The following is a 17,872-nucleotide window of genomic DNA, read 5'->3' on the forward strand; positions in this document are numbered from 1 at the left end:
TCCTAGTCGGCAAATTTCAAATGTCCGCTAGTGATGTGGCGCTACAATATTTGGCTATGTCTTGGCAACTTTAATATTATTTTTACGTGTTTTAGCTGGCAACACTCATTCGACCATGAAAGGGAGCCAGTATTTAAACGAGACTTAATTTTCTAATTTTTAACGATACAATAGCAACGATTATTATTTTAAAAAAGTTTTGTTAGGCTTAACATCGATGAAAATTCAACGCGAAGTAAGTTAATAGCGATATACTAATATACTAATTATATAGGATATAATAATATACTACACTAATAATGGATTTTTTCATACTTTTCAGTTATCCGACTTTTCAATTATCCGACCAACCCCCGTCCCCAATTGAGTCGGATAATCAAAGCTCTACTGTATTTTTAAAAAGGGATTTCAGTTTAATCAATTAGGATGAATAGTGCCTTAATGAATTGATTGAATGAATTTTTATTTTTGATTCTCCACCCTGAGGACATTACAAGGCATGGAATAATATACCTGACTATTCAAAATAGTGCAAGTTCTATCCCCAACTAAAATTCTTCTAGGGTTAATGCAAGGAGCAATTGGAAGGATGTACTTGCAAAAAACAGAGACTAACATTAATGAAATATTGTGGACATAAGATGTAACTATGAAACAATAGAACTTCTCGAGTCTATCATACGCACGAAAAATGGGAATAAGAAATCACATACCTTCCTTCCAACATAAACAAACCTTTTATTACGATAAACTACTTACCATAAAGCCATATTTACTGTGGATATATTGATACTATTTACGAATGCCAAAAGCTCCAAAAAGTCACAATTTAAACCATTCCATGAAATAAGAGCATCATCTATATACTGGAGATAAAAGAAGGAAAATCATAGAACAAGAAGGGCTAAAAGACTATCCTGCAAACTCCTCAACAAAATTTCTGCTAAAATAGATGATAGAGAAGACCCCATTGGGAGGCTCTGTTGTTGAATAATAACTACTTCATGTTTAACCTCAAACATGAAGTAGTTATTATTCATTATTAATTCCAAAATTTTCCTAATTAAACATATCTGATGAATCAAAAACCTTTGTTAAGTACATTTTGGTCAATATTATTGCCTCAAAAGTGTAGATTGATGGGAATAAAGAAACAATGTCAGCTTTAAAGAATTTATAAGGATCATTGCAGTTCTGCAGGCCATGTTTGATTTTCATCTTTGTATCCAGGGAAGATAAGCAAACATGAAAGTACTCATCTAGAATCAGCCAGAGAATGTTTGTGCTTAAAATATGGAGAGAAGCACTTTTTGTGTTTAGGTATCAATATGTTCCAATTTACATATTCTAATTTGTTTGTCATTTTTTTCTGAAAATGATACCTTAAAATATGAAAACCATTTGAGTTATTAAAAATAGTTTATTTCATATCAAAAACTTGAATTTTCTTCCTTTTTTGAGTTAAAATTTGTGACAAATGCCTTGTTTATCCTATTTTCAAATTAGTAATAATTATTAATACAGTGGAACCTCGGTATACGACCTTAATCCGTTCCTGATTGTTGGACTTATACCGAATCAACATTTTCCATAAGAAGTAATGTAAAAATGATTAATTCGTTCTCATGTAAAAAAAAAAATGGCTGGCTTTAAACACCTTGCTTTCCCGGCTAGTTCCTGCTTGATTTTTCATGAGATCAGCATGTATTTTTGTAGCTTTCTCGCAAATAATTGCTTCTGATATGGTGTCTCTAGCACACTGTTTTTCAGTTATCCAAAGCAAAAGCAATTTCTCGACATGATTTAATGTCTTCGATCTCTGTTTAGAAATTGATTTAACCCCTTTCACAACGTTAGCAGATTTAATAATGTCTTTATTTTTCACGATTGTCAATATCGTCGTTCTCGGAATATGGTATGCAACAGTTAAAATCTCGAACACGCATGTCACCTTCATATTTCTCAACAATCTCTTTTTTCAGTTGTGATTCTAGTCATTTTTTTAGTTTTCTGTTGCTTTTCATTTGCCTTCTTGCAATTCATGATTAATAATAAAATTTTACTTACAAATTAAAATCAGAAGAAATATCTAACAAAGTTATAAACTGTGGCACCGCGAATGTCTAGTCTGGTCTAGTACATCGACAGTTGTTCATAGATGGCGCGTATAATTAAGTCGTATATCGAACAAAAGTCGTATACCAAGCAAAATTTGTTTTGTCCAAACAGGACATATTCCGAACTTGACGTATTCTAAAGCAGACGTATACCGAGGTTCCACTGTATTTCTTAATTTTTGTACTTTTCCATGTTACAATTATATTAAAATAGCGCAGACAGATGGATCTGTGGTTGAATGGGAGGAAGCCAAGATCATTGCATCCCAACACTCACCGTTTGCATTAACAGTAGAGAAATGTGAAATATACAGATCTAGCCTGATGGGAAAATGTTTAAACTATAAGGATGCAACCATGTTACCTTCTGCCTGGAAGTATATAATAAAACAGAACTCGTAGGGTGATACATTCAATAGACTCAATAATAAAAACAGCCTGAGATACTACAGGGTGACAATAATTAACCCATACAAAGTTTGTAGCAATGCTGCACCTGAACTTTTTTACTGTCACCAATTTACATGCTGTCGTTTAATTCTCCGTGATTTCCTGCCCATGTAGATGTGCTTTCGTTGTAATAAGGGCTAGTTCTTTATTTTTTTAAGGATGTTGAACAAACGTTGTGCAATTTTGGAGCTATTCCGGCAAGGAAAGCATCAATATGAAATTGTTCGTTTGCTCGGTGTTCTGAAAATGACAGTCTCGGATGCAGTTCAGAGATTCAAGAAGCTTGGCCATGATGGTGGCCATCATGGACTGGAAGAAAGCACACCATCAACACGTTTAGAAACCACAAGATCATCAAAAAGTGAGTTGACTGACATGCGAAGATCTCCATGAGAAAAATTGCTTGTGAGATTGGAATCAATTGTGAATCGATGCAGTTAATGGCAAAAAAGGAACTTGGACTCAAGCCCTACAAGTTCCAAAAGTTTCAGCTCCTCATTGATGAAAAAAAGTGCATGCAACTCCAAAGATGCCGTCAACTCAAGCGTCAGGCTGCAGGTCAACAATGAGAGTGCATTCTTTTCACAGACAGGAAGGTTTTCTCCATACAACAGGTGCACAACCATCAAAATGACAGAAACTGGTCCGCGGAGGCTCCCTGATGCTCAGCCATCATCGAACATTGCAAAAATCCAATGTTTGGGCTGGAATTTGTGCAAGCGGCAAGACACCCCCTGTTTTTGTCGATCAAGGGGCCAAAATTAATCAAAACGTGTATTGCCGTGACATTCTTAAGGCCGTGGTATTTCTGTGGGCTCAGCAGAATTTTGGATGTTTCAGCAGGACTCAGTGCCAACACACAGGACAAAGAAGACAGGAGTGGTGAAAAGCTCATTTTCCTGATTTCATCTTGTCTGCAGAATGGCCACTGTACTCACCGCATCTGAACCCGATGGACTACAGTGTGTGGTTTATTTTGGAGGCTAGGGCCTGCGCTAAGCACCACAAAAGTTTGGAGTCACTGAAGCAATCTTTGTGCTGGGAGTGAGACAAACTGTCTCCAGAAGAGCTGCGGCCCATTGCCGAGAATTTAGAAATGCATTTGGGGCTCTGCATCAAAGCAAAAGGAGGCCACTTTGAAACTGACTGAATATCTGATTAATATGTAAAATATTGTCACTGCTATCTGCTGTTGTTTTGCTAATTTTCATTTCTTTAATAAATTTACAATGCAAAAAACTTGTACGGGTTAATTATTGTCACCCTGTATAAGTGTTGATCTTATTTGGAAGTTTAATTCTTGTATTTTTATATTTTATTTTATTTTAGTTTATTTGTTCTATTTTTGTAATATTTTCATTATATTTGGTTTACTTAATTCAATTTCAATATATTACATAAGCTCTAATTTATTATATTTAAATTTAAACTTGGTGTTTGAAGCATTGTAGATTCGAACGTCTTTAACCTGAAGATGGCCCATAGAGTGGGTTGAAAACGTTTGTTTGGAAAAATGAACTTTCTGAAATGAATAAGGTGTGTTGATTTTATAATATCAAAGAATCTGAGGTAAGCAGGAGTGTAATTATATTAAAATAATACCTAGGTTAAATTTTCCTTTTATTACTTAAAAATATTACAAATTATCAATATTTATGGCTATGAATTTTTGGCTTCATAAAGATTTAAAATTTTTTCTAAATATACCATAATTATATAGTTTTCTTTCTGTCTAAATTTTGAGTTATATACAATTAATTTTTCATGTTTTGCATATATTTGAGGAACTAATAAAAGATTTGTGTATGTTTTTACAGAAAATTTGGCATTTCATTCAAATTCATCTCATGATGGTCTTTCAATTTCTTTCTGAAAAATTATTTAAGAAATGCATTGATTTTTTTACAAAAAGATAAGCTTTTTCAGAGTTTTTGACTAGCTTTTTCATTATTTTAATTTATTTTGAAAATGCAACCATATTTTTATGATGTTTTAAAATAATTTTGATCTTAATATTTTTCATTTTGTAAAAATCTACAAAATAAAGGAAAATAATTATAAAATGACAATAAAATTTCTATTTAGTTGACAGATAAAACTTTAATTGAGTCAATTCAGTAAAAGCTTGTAAACTCAAGTTTATTAATTTGCAAATGTTCTGCATGGGAAACAAGGCAATATTTCACTTTAATTCGAGCTAACAAAATTTCACACATTAAATAGCATTCAAAAAAGTTTTTAAATACAAACAAATTTTCTTTTTTGGTCTCCCTTACTGCAAGCTCATAAGCATGTAAGCATGCATCAATATAAAAAGTGACTGAACTGATCAGAAACAAAGTAAACAGCATTTCAATTTCCCGTTTAAAACCGCATTTTCTCTGCATTTTGGCAAATATTCCCAATTAATGTCTTCAAGCTTAGCCAAGACAAGTTTGGACACTAATGACAGTCACCACATGCTGCGAGCAGTGATGTACTATAAGATTAAAGATAGATCCTTATAAATCTTTCTTAGATTAGTGCCCCCCTATGCTCTAAAAATGTTGCCAATATGGCACTCATTTAATTTAAACAAGCTGCTCAGCTAACTAGAGCTCTGTTAACAGGAGTCCTGGGACATGTAAAACATGGGGAGAAAATTGGGAATGTAAGAGAGTGATCTCTTAAGCAAATTGCTTCCTTATTCTATGTTCTGTTAAATGGACTCTACTGTAATGATTCTTTTTTCATTTTGTTATATAAAAGGAAATCACCTGGAACAAAATTGGGTGAATGAGTTGGATATGAAAATATTTTCCAATTCAAATCAGTCAAAATTGCTCAAATTATTTAATGATATAAAAAACACAATAAATGAATGGATAAAATATACAAGGATACACTACTCAAAAATCTTTTAAACTGCAGCCAAATTTATTATCAATTTCAAACGTTTTCGATTATCTTTAATGACCTTTATTAAGAATGAACGAAAATCGAATGCTGCCGGATTTGTATTAATGAACAATACAATGTTAATTGAAATCCGGCAGCATTCGATTTTTGTTCGTTCTTGATAAAAGTCATTAAAAGATGACCGAAAACATTTGAAATTGATAATAAATTTGGCTGCAGTTTAAAAGATTTTTGAGTAGTGTATCCTTGTTATGAAATGCAGTCTACAAAGAGGATGAAATAGACTCTGAAAAAATTTTTGATGAATCTTTAAAAAAAATTCTGCATTGACCAAAAGTAACAAGTAAAATTATAAATAAATTCTTAAAACTTTGTAACTAATTAGTCAGATTTTCTGACAATTAATAGTTTGAATAAACCACAAGATGATTATCACTTTTATGTTTGCCAATTCATTTTATAATGTTACAAAAGTATACTTTTTACTAAATTAATCACTAAATGCCAGATTAATTTTCATTATTTAGCAATTTGTTAAGGCTAATGTTCAGGTTTAGTTCTTTATATGCAAGCATAGTTTTCTCTATACAACTTTACTTATAAGGGAAACCTTCTAACCCATACACAAAATAAATGATCTATTAAAAGAAATTGGATGTATTTGGTTATGAAAAACAAAAATGGGATAATTTTTGTATCTAGCTCTCCAAGTGCCAAAAATTGATCTTAGAAATAATGGCATATACACAAGTAGCATACTGTCTGTCTTCCCACAGCTATCACAGTGGTGATGTGGTAATGTTCATGATTTACTTTTATCTGTATAGTATTTATGTTTCAAAACACAGTTCTATTTATATTCTCAGAAAATATTAGAAAATTAAAGTTTTCTAATATTTTCTGAAGTTTTGATTTATTTTAGGTGGTTGATTCTTTACCAATTTGGAGTATTTTGTTACAATTGTTGCAAGGGGAACATTATCTTCGTGCAAAGTATATGACAGGATTATTCACAAGGTTTCTGTTTAATTTGATGGTTGTTAGATTATACACACTTTTCTACATTATAATTTTATATGGCACTATCTGTTCAAATCAAATGACTATATTTCATGATCCTAATTTTCAAGTATCTATTACAAATGCTAATTGATATTAACATGTTAACCATCATTTTAAATGTATTTCTAGAATTCAAACTACAAAATTATGTTGCACCTGCAACTGAAGAAAGGAGTTTTGTAACAGAAAAGTTGAATGTTCAATGTTCAATTTACCTAAATGGATAAAAGTCATATAAATTGTATAAAACAAAATTTTTAATGCAACAACCACATAAAATTAAACCAAACATTAATGAAAATGCTAGTTTTGGTGGCTGTAACATTTCTGTTGCAAAATTTATACCAAAAATTGTCAGAAAAAGTTATAAGCATACCTATATACATAAAAAATAGGTTAATGAGTAATGAGTATTAAAATAATAATAATAATAATAATAATAATATATATATTAGATTCAAACCATGAAGTAATTGCATGTCTATATATGTGTCACAAATTTTCAGGCCAAACAAAAAAAAAAATATAAGTTTTGTTTTTCTTAGGAACAAATACACTCTCTAGCTCTCGTGACATTATTTATTTTGTGTGTGGAATGAACAGTTTTCCTTATTAGTCATAAGAATTTTACAATAACCAGAATAATTATTATTGTAGTATATTTTTCGTGTCTTATAGTGTTAATATAATCTATTGTATTTCATACAAATATAATTTTGAAAGCTAGAAGTAACCTTAATGTAGTAAATAATATTTAATAATGTTTTATTTAATGTTTAAAAATGATAATAATACATGATTGTCTATTTTATAGAAACTTGTTAAATTTAATATGATTTTATTCAAGATTTAAGAAACTAACATAAATTTAGATTTAATATATTTCAATTTAGATGTTGTAATAATTAAAAAGTTATATAGTATCTAATAATTATAATATATATACAGTATAATGTAATGATGTTATTAATAGGTAAATTTATTTTTTCTTAATAATTTTATCTTCATTGGTTATAATATTAATTACAAATGTTTTACAATTCAAGAAAGTCATCTATTTAAAAACTGTAAATAAATTACTCACCCTTTCATCTGATTCCTTTACATCAAATATAATTCTCAAACCTAATTCCAAACTAGCTTGAATGGCTTCTTCAACAGTTGGTATTTTTTCGCCTTTAAAACGATCACTAGTAAACATATTTTATAAATATACAAATTGATCAAATAATAATATATATTTATTATTTTAAATATTTGAAAACTATAAATAACAGAAAAAACTCACACAAAACATTAAAACAAAATCAGCAAACATTAGACAGTTAGATGAAAATGTTAACAAATTAAAATTTATATTAATACTTTCATTTATTTAAATGGACTTTGGACATTTACCCGAAGTCCATTCAATTGGAGAAAAGCATTAGTAAATTTTAATGTTTTAAAAATAATTTTGTTTTTTTATATTTCTCAGTAAACAATATTCTGTATTCTGATAACTTCCCATTATATTAAAAATAATATAATTAATTATAAACGACATAATAATATAAATTGCTATTCCTTGTGTTAATTTTAAATTATAGCTTATGCTGATGATCTAAAAATCAACAACTATGATCCTGAAACTCTACAAGCTGATCTCAATTTTCTATTCACCTTGATGAATCTTTCAATCTTAAAAATAATTCATCCAAAACAGATATACAGTATGTGTTATTCTCTTTTAAAGAGTCCAAATTATTACACTTTTTATATTTGCAATCAGCAGAATAATTATATTCATTCTTAAAATGACCTAACAGTGATATCTGATGAGAAATTGACATTTAAACACCAGATTGATAAACAGTAAAAACTTTAGTTATCAGAATGGAAATCTTATGGAGTCACTGTAACTTAATTTTTCAAGCTCAGTTTTGAGATTTCTCTTCTTCACTAATTTTCAATCTCTGGTCAATTAGTGCCCACCTGTACGGTCGGTAGCAGTTCCTTAAGCTAGATCATTTAACTTATACTGACTGAAGTGAGGTAGCATGAATAAGATTTGGATTCTCAAAATTCTTTAATTGTTTTGATCAGAAAGTAATACATTGATATTTCAATGTATTACTTTCTCCACATAATACTTTTATCCATGTTCCTCCTAGACCAACTTGTAATTTGTCTTGTTGATCATTCCCTAATTTTCATCTTTCTTTATCCAGACCAGTGTTTTTCAAACTATGGGTAGCATTAAAATTTTAATGGGTCATGAAATGATACTACCTTTTGCAGAAATACTTGCAATACTTGTATTACTGAAATATTCTCTAAGAACTAGGATTAATAGATGTATCTGTTAAGTGCTAAAAATTTTTTAACAACTTTTTTCTTATAATTATTATTGTCATTTAGTAATAAAATTAAGAGTATAGAATGTGAAATTGATTTCTCTTTTCTATTTTGAATAACATCAAAATAGGTTGTAGTCATAAAGCCATTTAACTTGCAATAGTTTTGAAAATATTTCTTTATTTATTTAAACTTTTAGATTTATTGTCATACATAGCAATAAATTATAAAAAATAAATAACGAATGAATTTTGGCACAAATGGCTCAATAAGTAATTTTTAAACAATTAGTTTTTGTATATATACAAATGAAATTGACAAAATCTTACAATCTGGAAAGTATATTTTAAAAAGGATATAAAAAACCTTGTAATATCTTTCAAAGTAAAGTAGATTCCTGAATAATTTTGAAACAGTTTGTTTTATTTACAATAGTCAGTCTTACATTTGTAATAGTTAAATTTTAATAATAAAAACTGAAATTAAAATAAGTTATTTGTTACAAATCAAAATTGGTCTGAACCACTCTTAAAAGAAAAGTACTCAATGTTAAATTTCACATGTAGAAGTTATTATCAATAATGCAAATTTTATTTCGTTATATAATATAATATAAAGTGATTCCAGTTTATTGGGTTTTAAAAAAATTTTATATTGCAAAGATTTGGGTTGAAAAATTATTATGAACACAAATATATTGGGTCATGTGAACAAAATGTTTGAGAAACACTAATCTAGACATTTGTTCTTTTATTTTTTGACTTTACTTTTTTCAAATACAAGTGTAAAAAATACTTTACAGTTTATTTTGTAATTAAAGCCAAATGATTGCTGAATTATATCAGGCTATATTACAACTAATATTATTAAATAAATGCTAAGCAATTTGGCACTAAAGGCGGGTGTTAGGCATCCACTCTTGCTAAACTTAACAATTATAATTAAATTAATATTTTAATAGTTAATTTAAAGGTTCTGGAAGTAAAGAATCAGCCTGAAGCAGGACTCGAACCTGCAACTTCAGCTTATGGTGCCAGTCAAGTTGCCAGCTACACTATGCAGACCCATATAATAATATAGTATACACATCTTGTTCTTATCTAATAATTTATCATTTTTACATTTTTTATGTTAAACACAATTCATAACTTTTATACATTTTGTAAATTTACCTCTTGTTCAATAGTTTTTTATAATTTATATGTATTTTATCATTTTCATTTTATCTTTTGTTATGTTTCTATGGGGCAAATAAACTGAATATAATATATAATGTAATATTTTATGGGGAGTTTGAATATAATATTTAATGTAAGTTTGAATTTGAGTTTTGGAAATTTAGGATATATTTTCATCTTTTTATTTCCAGTTATTATTTTTGAATTTTTGTCCTCCTATCTTACAAGTTCATTAAAATATAATCAATAAATTTTTTTCAAAGTTAAAAGGTATCTCTATGCAAGTATCAAGCCATCAGTAGAGATCTCTTCAGTTAATTTCTTGTTAATACAAGAACACAAAAACAAAAATAAAAACAAGCTTTATATTCATTTTGAATTTATATTTTTAAACCAAACTAAAACAATATATTATTCTGGAGTCCAACTGTAATTTTGAAAAAGAATACAGAAAAAATATGAAGCTCTTTGAAGAATACATAATGAAAATAAATAAATGAAGTAATTATCTTCTTAGTAAAAAAAGCAAGATGTTAGATGAAATTACAAAGGAAAAAAAATACACAAATCAATTATTAGAACTGCAGAAAAGTAAAACTGAACAATTAGAATCTAGCAATTATTTATTGTGACATTGTCATAATGCCAGACTGCAATTTTTAATCATTTTTTTAAGCTAAAAAATCATGTGACTTTCAGTTCAGATATGTAGTTAATCAGGGCAGGTCCTCTGGTCCCTAGATTTTCCATATCTGGTCCCAATTGTTATCTATCAAATCCTGTTCTCAAGAATAATGGAAGACAGACAGACAACAGTGGAAATGTATGGGTCTGCAATTTAAAAATTGGGCCCTCAATCATAAATAATAATTTATCACTCCTCTTCAGGTTCAAAGTGTAAGATAAATAGCTATAACTGCATATTCTGTTTTCAATTTTATACTTTGAACCAGAATACAGATGATAAATACAGCAGAAACATTTATTTAATTATAATTAATTAGAGAATTAAAGGCAGTTATTCAGTATAAACCAACTATTATAAGATTTACTATGGATTAATATAAAGTTATATTTTAATTAAACTATTTTACAAAATTTAAACTAAAGGAAGATGTTGTTACCATCTCTTAGATAAAATTAATTTTCATTTAATTAACAACTTAAAAGATGTCTAGAGGAAAAGATTAATTTGGAACAGGATTTAAATCTATCTCCATGACAATACTGGTGTAATTTGGTAATAAATAGTAATAAATACATCTAAATAAAAAAAACAGCAAATAATGAATATATTTAAACAATATATTCATTTAAAATGGAAGAAAACATTTGTTTTGTCTAAATATTTTCATTATTTGCTGGTTTTTTGATGTTTAGGTATATTTATTAGAATTTAAATTTACAACTCATACAAGCCTGGTAGATATATTATGCTATTTTAGGTTTCATTGATTATACAAGAATGTTCTACTCAGTAGCCAAGAAACCAGCAAAAAAACTACTCACTTTGAAAAGCAAACATTTTCGACAATTCTTAAAAGGATGTCTTCAGGTTGGTGATCTGAATTAGAATTGCATGATTTTTGAACAAATCTCAATCTCTACATTGCCATTGCTGATTGGAGGATAGTTAATCATCACTGATTGAAGGAAATGTAATTATCATCTTGTATGAATTGTGATATTTCTGTTGAATGGATATATATTTTCCATGGGTTTGGGTTTGTGCTATCCTCTTTTTTTCTTGTGACAGCCTTATAAATTTCCATTAATTCCAGATATCTGACATGTGATCTATCTGCTGTTCTATGTAGGATTTTTGTCCAATTGAAATGGAATTCTACATCTAGGTCTCTGGCATATGCTGCTACAACAATGGTTAATAAGCTGTAGTTATGTCAGCTAGGTGTTCCATTAGGCAGGTGATTATGTGCCAACATGTGGCTCCTACTTACACTAATTCTTTGTTTGACCTATGGTCCATATCAGGATGGAATATACCCCCAGCAAGTATTGAAGATTGGCATTTCTATTTAGTTAAATATGGATGGACTCCTTGTGAAAGAAAATAGAAATGTAATCCCTGTGTGCTAAGACATATTTTGTATTAGATGATGCTATGTTGGCAAGCTTCACACTTTTTGGTCATAGATCACTGTCTTGTTTGGTCTGCTACATCTCTGTATGGTACGGTGTCTCCCCTCATTCAGCTTTTCTTCAAGTTACATATAACTGTATATTTCTGTGTGTCATTAGATTCATTTATTTGCTTCATTTTCTGACACTCCTTTTGAAGTTCACATTGATATTGTAGTTGCAAGCTATCTCTCTGTATAGAGGCACTTATGTTGCATTATGTATTACTACCTTGTATGTATCTGGAGTGGATTGGGTACTAGAAGTATTATGCCCATGCACAGCATGATGTTTGATAAACTCTTTGATGATCTTATCATCGAATCCATGACTGACCACCTGGCTTATAATAATGCAAAATTCCTGTTCTCTTTACTTTGGATCAGATACATGTGTATATGCTCTATGTATTAAGGTGTTAAATGCTGCCAACTTACAAGAAAAGGAATCATGAGAGTGTGACAGTATGAAAATGGGGAGATATGTGGGTTTCCTATAAACCAGTGTTTCTCAACGAGGGCAATATCACCCCCATGTGGGCGTTTTTCCATGTTGGGGGGGTGATTGGTAACAATTTATATTTTGGGTGCAAAAAACAATTTTCTGGGTGATATAGCAAAACATTATATTAAGAATAATTACATATTTATTCGTTATATTGTACAATATTTAAACAAATAACATTATACTAGTGACCAGTCCAGTCTATTCAATACAATATGAATTTGGCATTAGCCTTGGCCCTCGGCATAGAAATTTTGAAGTTTGCAGCAGGGATTCACAGCAAATAATGCTTAATTTTAATTTTGTTAATTATATCAAAATATAATACATATTCTGAGTAAATAAATGTTTAATTTTTTACAAAGTGAAGGGGGGTGATGATTTGTTAGAGGTTGAGAAACACTGCTATAAACACTTGTGGAGATGTGGCCACAAGATAAAAAGCCATCAACTATAAAGAGGATAGCACAATTCCAAACTCGTGGAAAATATATATCCATTCAGCAGAAATATCACAATCCATGCAAGATGATTTCCTCCAATCAGCAATGGCAATGTAGAGATTGAGACCTGTTCAAAAATCATGCAATTCCAATTTAGATCACCAGCCTGAAGATGAAAAGGAAATGTTTTTGTCCATTTTTAAAAGTCCTTTTAAAAATGGACAAAAACATTTCCTTTTCAAAGTGAATGGTTCTTATGCTGGTTCTTGGCTACTGAGTAAAATATTATTTAATATTAACCTGTAATTGTGTTGTCTTTTGATTGATTACATAAAGGTAAAAAATAGTGTAAAGATGATTTGCAAAAGAAAATAAAAATGGAAGAAAAAACAAAATGAAAGTTGATTTAATAAATATACTTTATTCTGTACATAGTATTAATTTTATCTAATAAAATTTTAAAAAATTTTTATAAATGATTATATTTACCATAATTTCCTACATACAATCCACATCTGCTTTCAAATTGACTTTTCAAACACAGATTAATTATCCTTGAATTATTTGTAGGAAATTATGGTACTTATTTTATATTTTTTCCTCAATTTTATAATTTTTTTATATTCAATATTATAACTTTTTTCCCCATAAGTTATTCCTATAAATAAAATGTACATAGCAAATGAAATTGTAAATCAGAAAATTATACAATAGAAGCAATGTAAAAATATATGTTTTTATTTTCACATAAGTTACTTTGAGTAATTGGAATTTACTATGAATATTTTAAAGTATACAAAACAAGTTGATTTCTAACATACCATGAAGTGGGAATCAGAGGGTTTTATCTGATTTAGAGAGAATTTTACAGCAAAAGAATTTGAAGTTTTGCCAACTTTTGAGATTAGAACCAAATTTTCATGCCAAGCACTTCCCTTGACTCCTCTATTGTTTGTAAAATGACAAACTACCGTGTTAACAGAAATACGATTGTTCAAAAAACAGATTAGAGTAAAAAAACAAAAAAGTGAAAAAAAAATGTGGCTAGAATCCTCTGGTTCTTACCTCATAATACATCAAATTAACTCAAATTAATTTCATGTAATTAATGTGGAAAATATAATAAACTTTGAAATTTTACAAGCATCTAAAATATCCTTTGCAGTTTATACAAATTAAACTATGATGATATGTGATAATAATAATGTAAAAACAAAGTAATTAGTGAAACAACTGAAAATATTAAAACTACTCAAAAATATTTATAATTTAAAAAAAAAATAGCATTATAATGATATAACTGAGTCAGCAAAATTTCTGTATTGAATATTGACAGTTCAAATCATTTGCATATCACTCTTACTTTTTTCCATAATATAATTGATGTATAATATTTTAAATTCATCAATTATATATATGATTATCTACAAAAAGTTTTTAAAATCAAATATTCAGTTCTGGAATACAATTTGTTTAAATAAAATTTACTTCTCTTAATATAAAATTGATAGTGAAATCTCTGTTTAGACATATATGTTATAAATATTTAAAAAAATTACATACTGATATGCATGTTGAGCAGATGCATCAAGTTTTCTGACTTCTTCAAATGTCATATCACTTAATGATCCGAATCCATTTGTTGTTCTATCAACCGTATCGTCGTGAAACAAAACAGCAATGTTATCTTTTGTAAAAGAAATATCAAATTCTACTCCGTGAGCTCCATTATGTTTTGCCTAAAATATAAATGAATAATTTAAAAATTATTTAGTATAACTAAAACTTACATTAATAAGATAAATCAATAAGGATAAACATGTCAGAATTTTGTTTAATTGTTTATTATTTTCTATCATTTTATCTTCTCAATGATTAATTTTAAGAACAGTTTCATTAAATTCATTTAGATTCAAACCATGAAGTAATTGCATGTCTATATATGTGTCACAAATTTTCAGGCCAAACAAAAAAAAAAATATAAGTTTTGTTTTTCTTAGGAACAAATACACTCTCTAGCTCTCGTGACATTATTTATTTTGTGTGTGGAATGAACAGTTTTCCTTATTAGTCATAAGAATTTTACAATAACCAGAATAATTATTATTGTAGTATATTTTTCGTGTCTTATAGTGTTAATATAATCTATTGTATTTCATACAAATATAATTTTGAAAGCTAGAAGTAACCTTAATGTAGTAAATAATATTTAATAATGTTTTATTTAATGTTTAAAAATGATAATAATACATGATTGTCTATTTTATAGAAACTTGTTAAATTTAATATGATTTTATTCAAGATTTAAGAAACTAACATAAATTTAGATTTAATATATTTCAATTTAGATGTTGTAATAATTAAAAAGTTATATAGTATCTAATAATTATAATATATATACAGTATAATGTAATGATGTTATTAATAGGTAAATTTATTTTTTCTTAATAATTTTATCTTCATTGGTTATAATATTAATTACAAATGTTTTACAATTCAAGAAAGTCATCTATTTAAAAACTGTAAATAAATTACTCACCCTTTCATCTGATTCCTTTACATCAAATATAATTCTCAAACCTAATTCCAAACTAGCTTGAATGGCTTCTTCAACAGTTGGTATTTTTTCGCCTTTAAAACGATCACTAGTAAACATATTTTATAAATATACAAATTGATCAAATAATAATATATATTTATTATTTTAAATATTTGAAAACTATAAATAACAGAAAAAACTCACACAAAACATTAAAACAAAATCAGCAAACATTAGACAGTTAGATGAAAATGTTAACAAATTAAAATTTATATTAATACTTTCATTTATTTAAATGGACTTTGGACATTTACCCGAAGTCCATTCAATTGGAGAAAAGCATTAGTAAATTTTAATGTTTTAAAAATAATTTTGTTTTTTTATATTTCTCAGTAAACAATATTCTGTATTCTGATAACTTCCCATTATATTAAAAATAATATAATTAATTATAAACGACATAAAAATATATAATATAAATTGCTATTCCTTGTGTTAATTTTAAATTATAGCTTATGCTGATGATCTAAAAATCAACAACTATGATCCTGAAACTCTACAAGCTGATCTCAATTTTCTATTCACCTTGATGAATCTTTCAATCTTAAAAATAATTCATCCAAAACAGATATACAGTATGTGTTATTCTCTTTTAAAGAGTCCAAATTATTACACTTTTTATATTTGCAATCAGCAGAATAATTATATTCATTCTTAAAATGACCTAACAGTGATATCTGATGAGAAATTGACATTTAAACACCAGATTGATAAACAGTAAAAACTTTAGTTATCAGAATGGAAATCTTATGGAGTCACTGTAACTTAATTTTTCAAGCTCAGTTTTGAGATTTCTCTTCTTCACTAATTTTCAATCTCTGGTCAATTAGTGCCCACCTGTACGGTCGGTAGCAGTTCCTTAAGCTAGATCATTTAACTTATACTGACTGAAGTGAGGTAGCATGAATAAGATTTGGATTCTCAAAATTCTTTAATTGTTTTGATCAGAAAGTAATACATTGATATTTCAATGTATTACTTTCTCCACATAATACTTTTATCCATGTTCCTCCTAGACCAACTTGTAATTTGTCTTGTTGATCATTCCCTAATTTTCATCTTTCTTTATCCAGACCAGTGTTTTTCAAACTATGGGTAGCATTAAAATTTTAATGGGTCATGAAATGATACTACCTTTTGCAGAAATACTTGCAATACTTGTATTACTGAAATATTCTCTAAGAACTAGGATTAATAGATGTATCTGTTAAGTGCTAAAAATTTTTTAACAACTTTTTTCTTATAATTATTATTGTCATTTAGTAATAAAATTAAGAGTATAGAATGTGAAATTGATTTCTCTTTTCTATTTTGAATAACATCAAAATAGGTTGTAGTCATAAAGCCATTTAACTTGCAATAGTTTTGAAAATATTTCTTTATTTATTTAAACTTTTAGATTTATTGTCATACATAGCAATAAATTATAAAAAATAAATAACGAATGAATTTTGGCACAAATGGCTCAATAAGTAATTTTTAAACAATTAGTTTTTGTATATATACAAATGAAATTGACAAAATCTTACAATCTGGAAAGTATATTTTAAAAAGGATATAAAAAACCTTGTAATATCTTTCAANATATAATCATAATTTAGAACAAATCATACACTAAAAATATATACTACAAGATTTGTACCTACGCAAGACCATATCTTGAATAATCAAAAATACAGCAATACAGAATTTTTGGTATAAGGTGATTAAAAAAAAATACAATATTGTTATAAAATTAAGGCTTTAAGGCAATTAAAATTGTTGTAATCTTGCTGTAATGTATTTATTGTGTGGTGTATTATTACTCTGGTGTATGTAAAAATTATTTTTACTTGGTCAGATAATATGTGGGGCTTTAAAGGGCTTTAAGAATCTAAGTTAAACAGGTTTTACTTAATCAGGATCCTACAACTAGACTATATATGTTACAAAGTTACAAAATAATTTTGCCACGTTTACTTGCATAATTTTTAACTTTGAAATTTTTTAAACATTACTTGCCATTAATTAAAAAATTGTACATTCAAACTATAATTAGTTACATAAATAAATTTCATGTAAGTATTACTATGTTAAACTTTCTAACTTTCAGATTTGCTTAGTTGAAGTGCTTTTTTTCTAAGTAGAAAATTATTCTTTATCTAT

The 17,872-nt window shown here is 27.9% G+C and overlaps 1 protein-coding gene across 1 annotated transcript in view; it reads right to left on the reverse strand.

Annotated features, from left to right (window-relative positions):
* Positions 1-17,872, reverse strand: part of LOC111625277 (glycerophosphodiester phosphodiesterase 1-like) — a 54,641-nt gene that overhangs the window by 26,479 nt on the left and 10,290 nt on the right. The window contains exons 2-3 of the mRNA XM_023368384.1: positions 14,692-14,867; positions 7,612-7,717 (exon numbers count right to left, since the gene is read on the reverse strand). Of these exons, the coding sequence (XP_023224152.1) occupies positions 7,612-7,717; positions 14,692-14,867 (282 nt within the window). The remainder of the gene's footprint in view (positions 1-7,611; positions 7,718-14,691; positions 14,868-17,872) is intronic.

Source organism: Centruroides sculpturatus, unplaced genomic scaffold, assembly GCF_000671375.1.
Source record: "Centruroides sculpturatus isolate CEXI.00-Female unplaced genomic scaffold, Cexi_2.0 scaffold221, whole genome shotgun sequence".
Lineage (NCBI taxonomy): Eukaryota > Metazoa > Arthropoda > Arachnida > Scorpiones > Buthidae > Centruroides > Centruroides sculpturatus.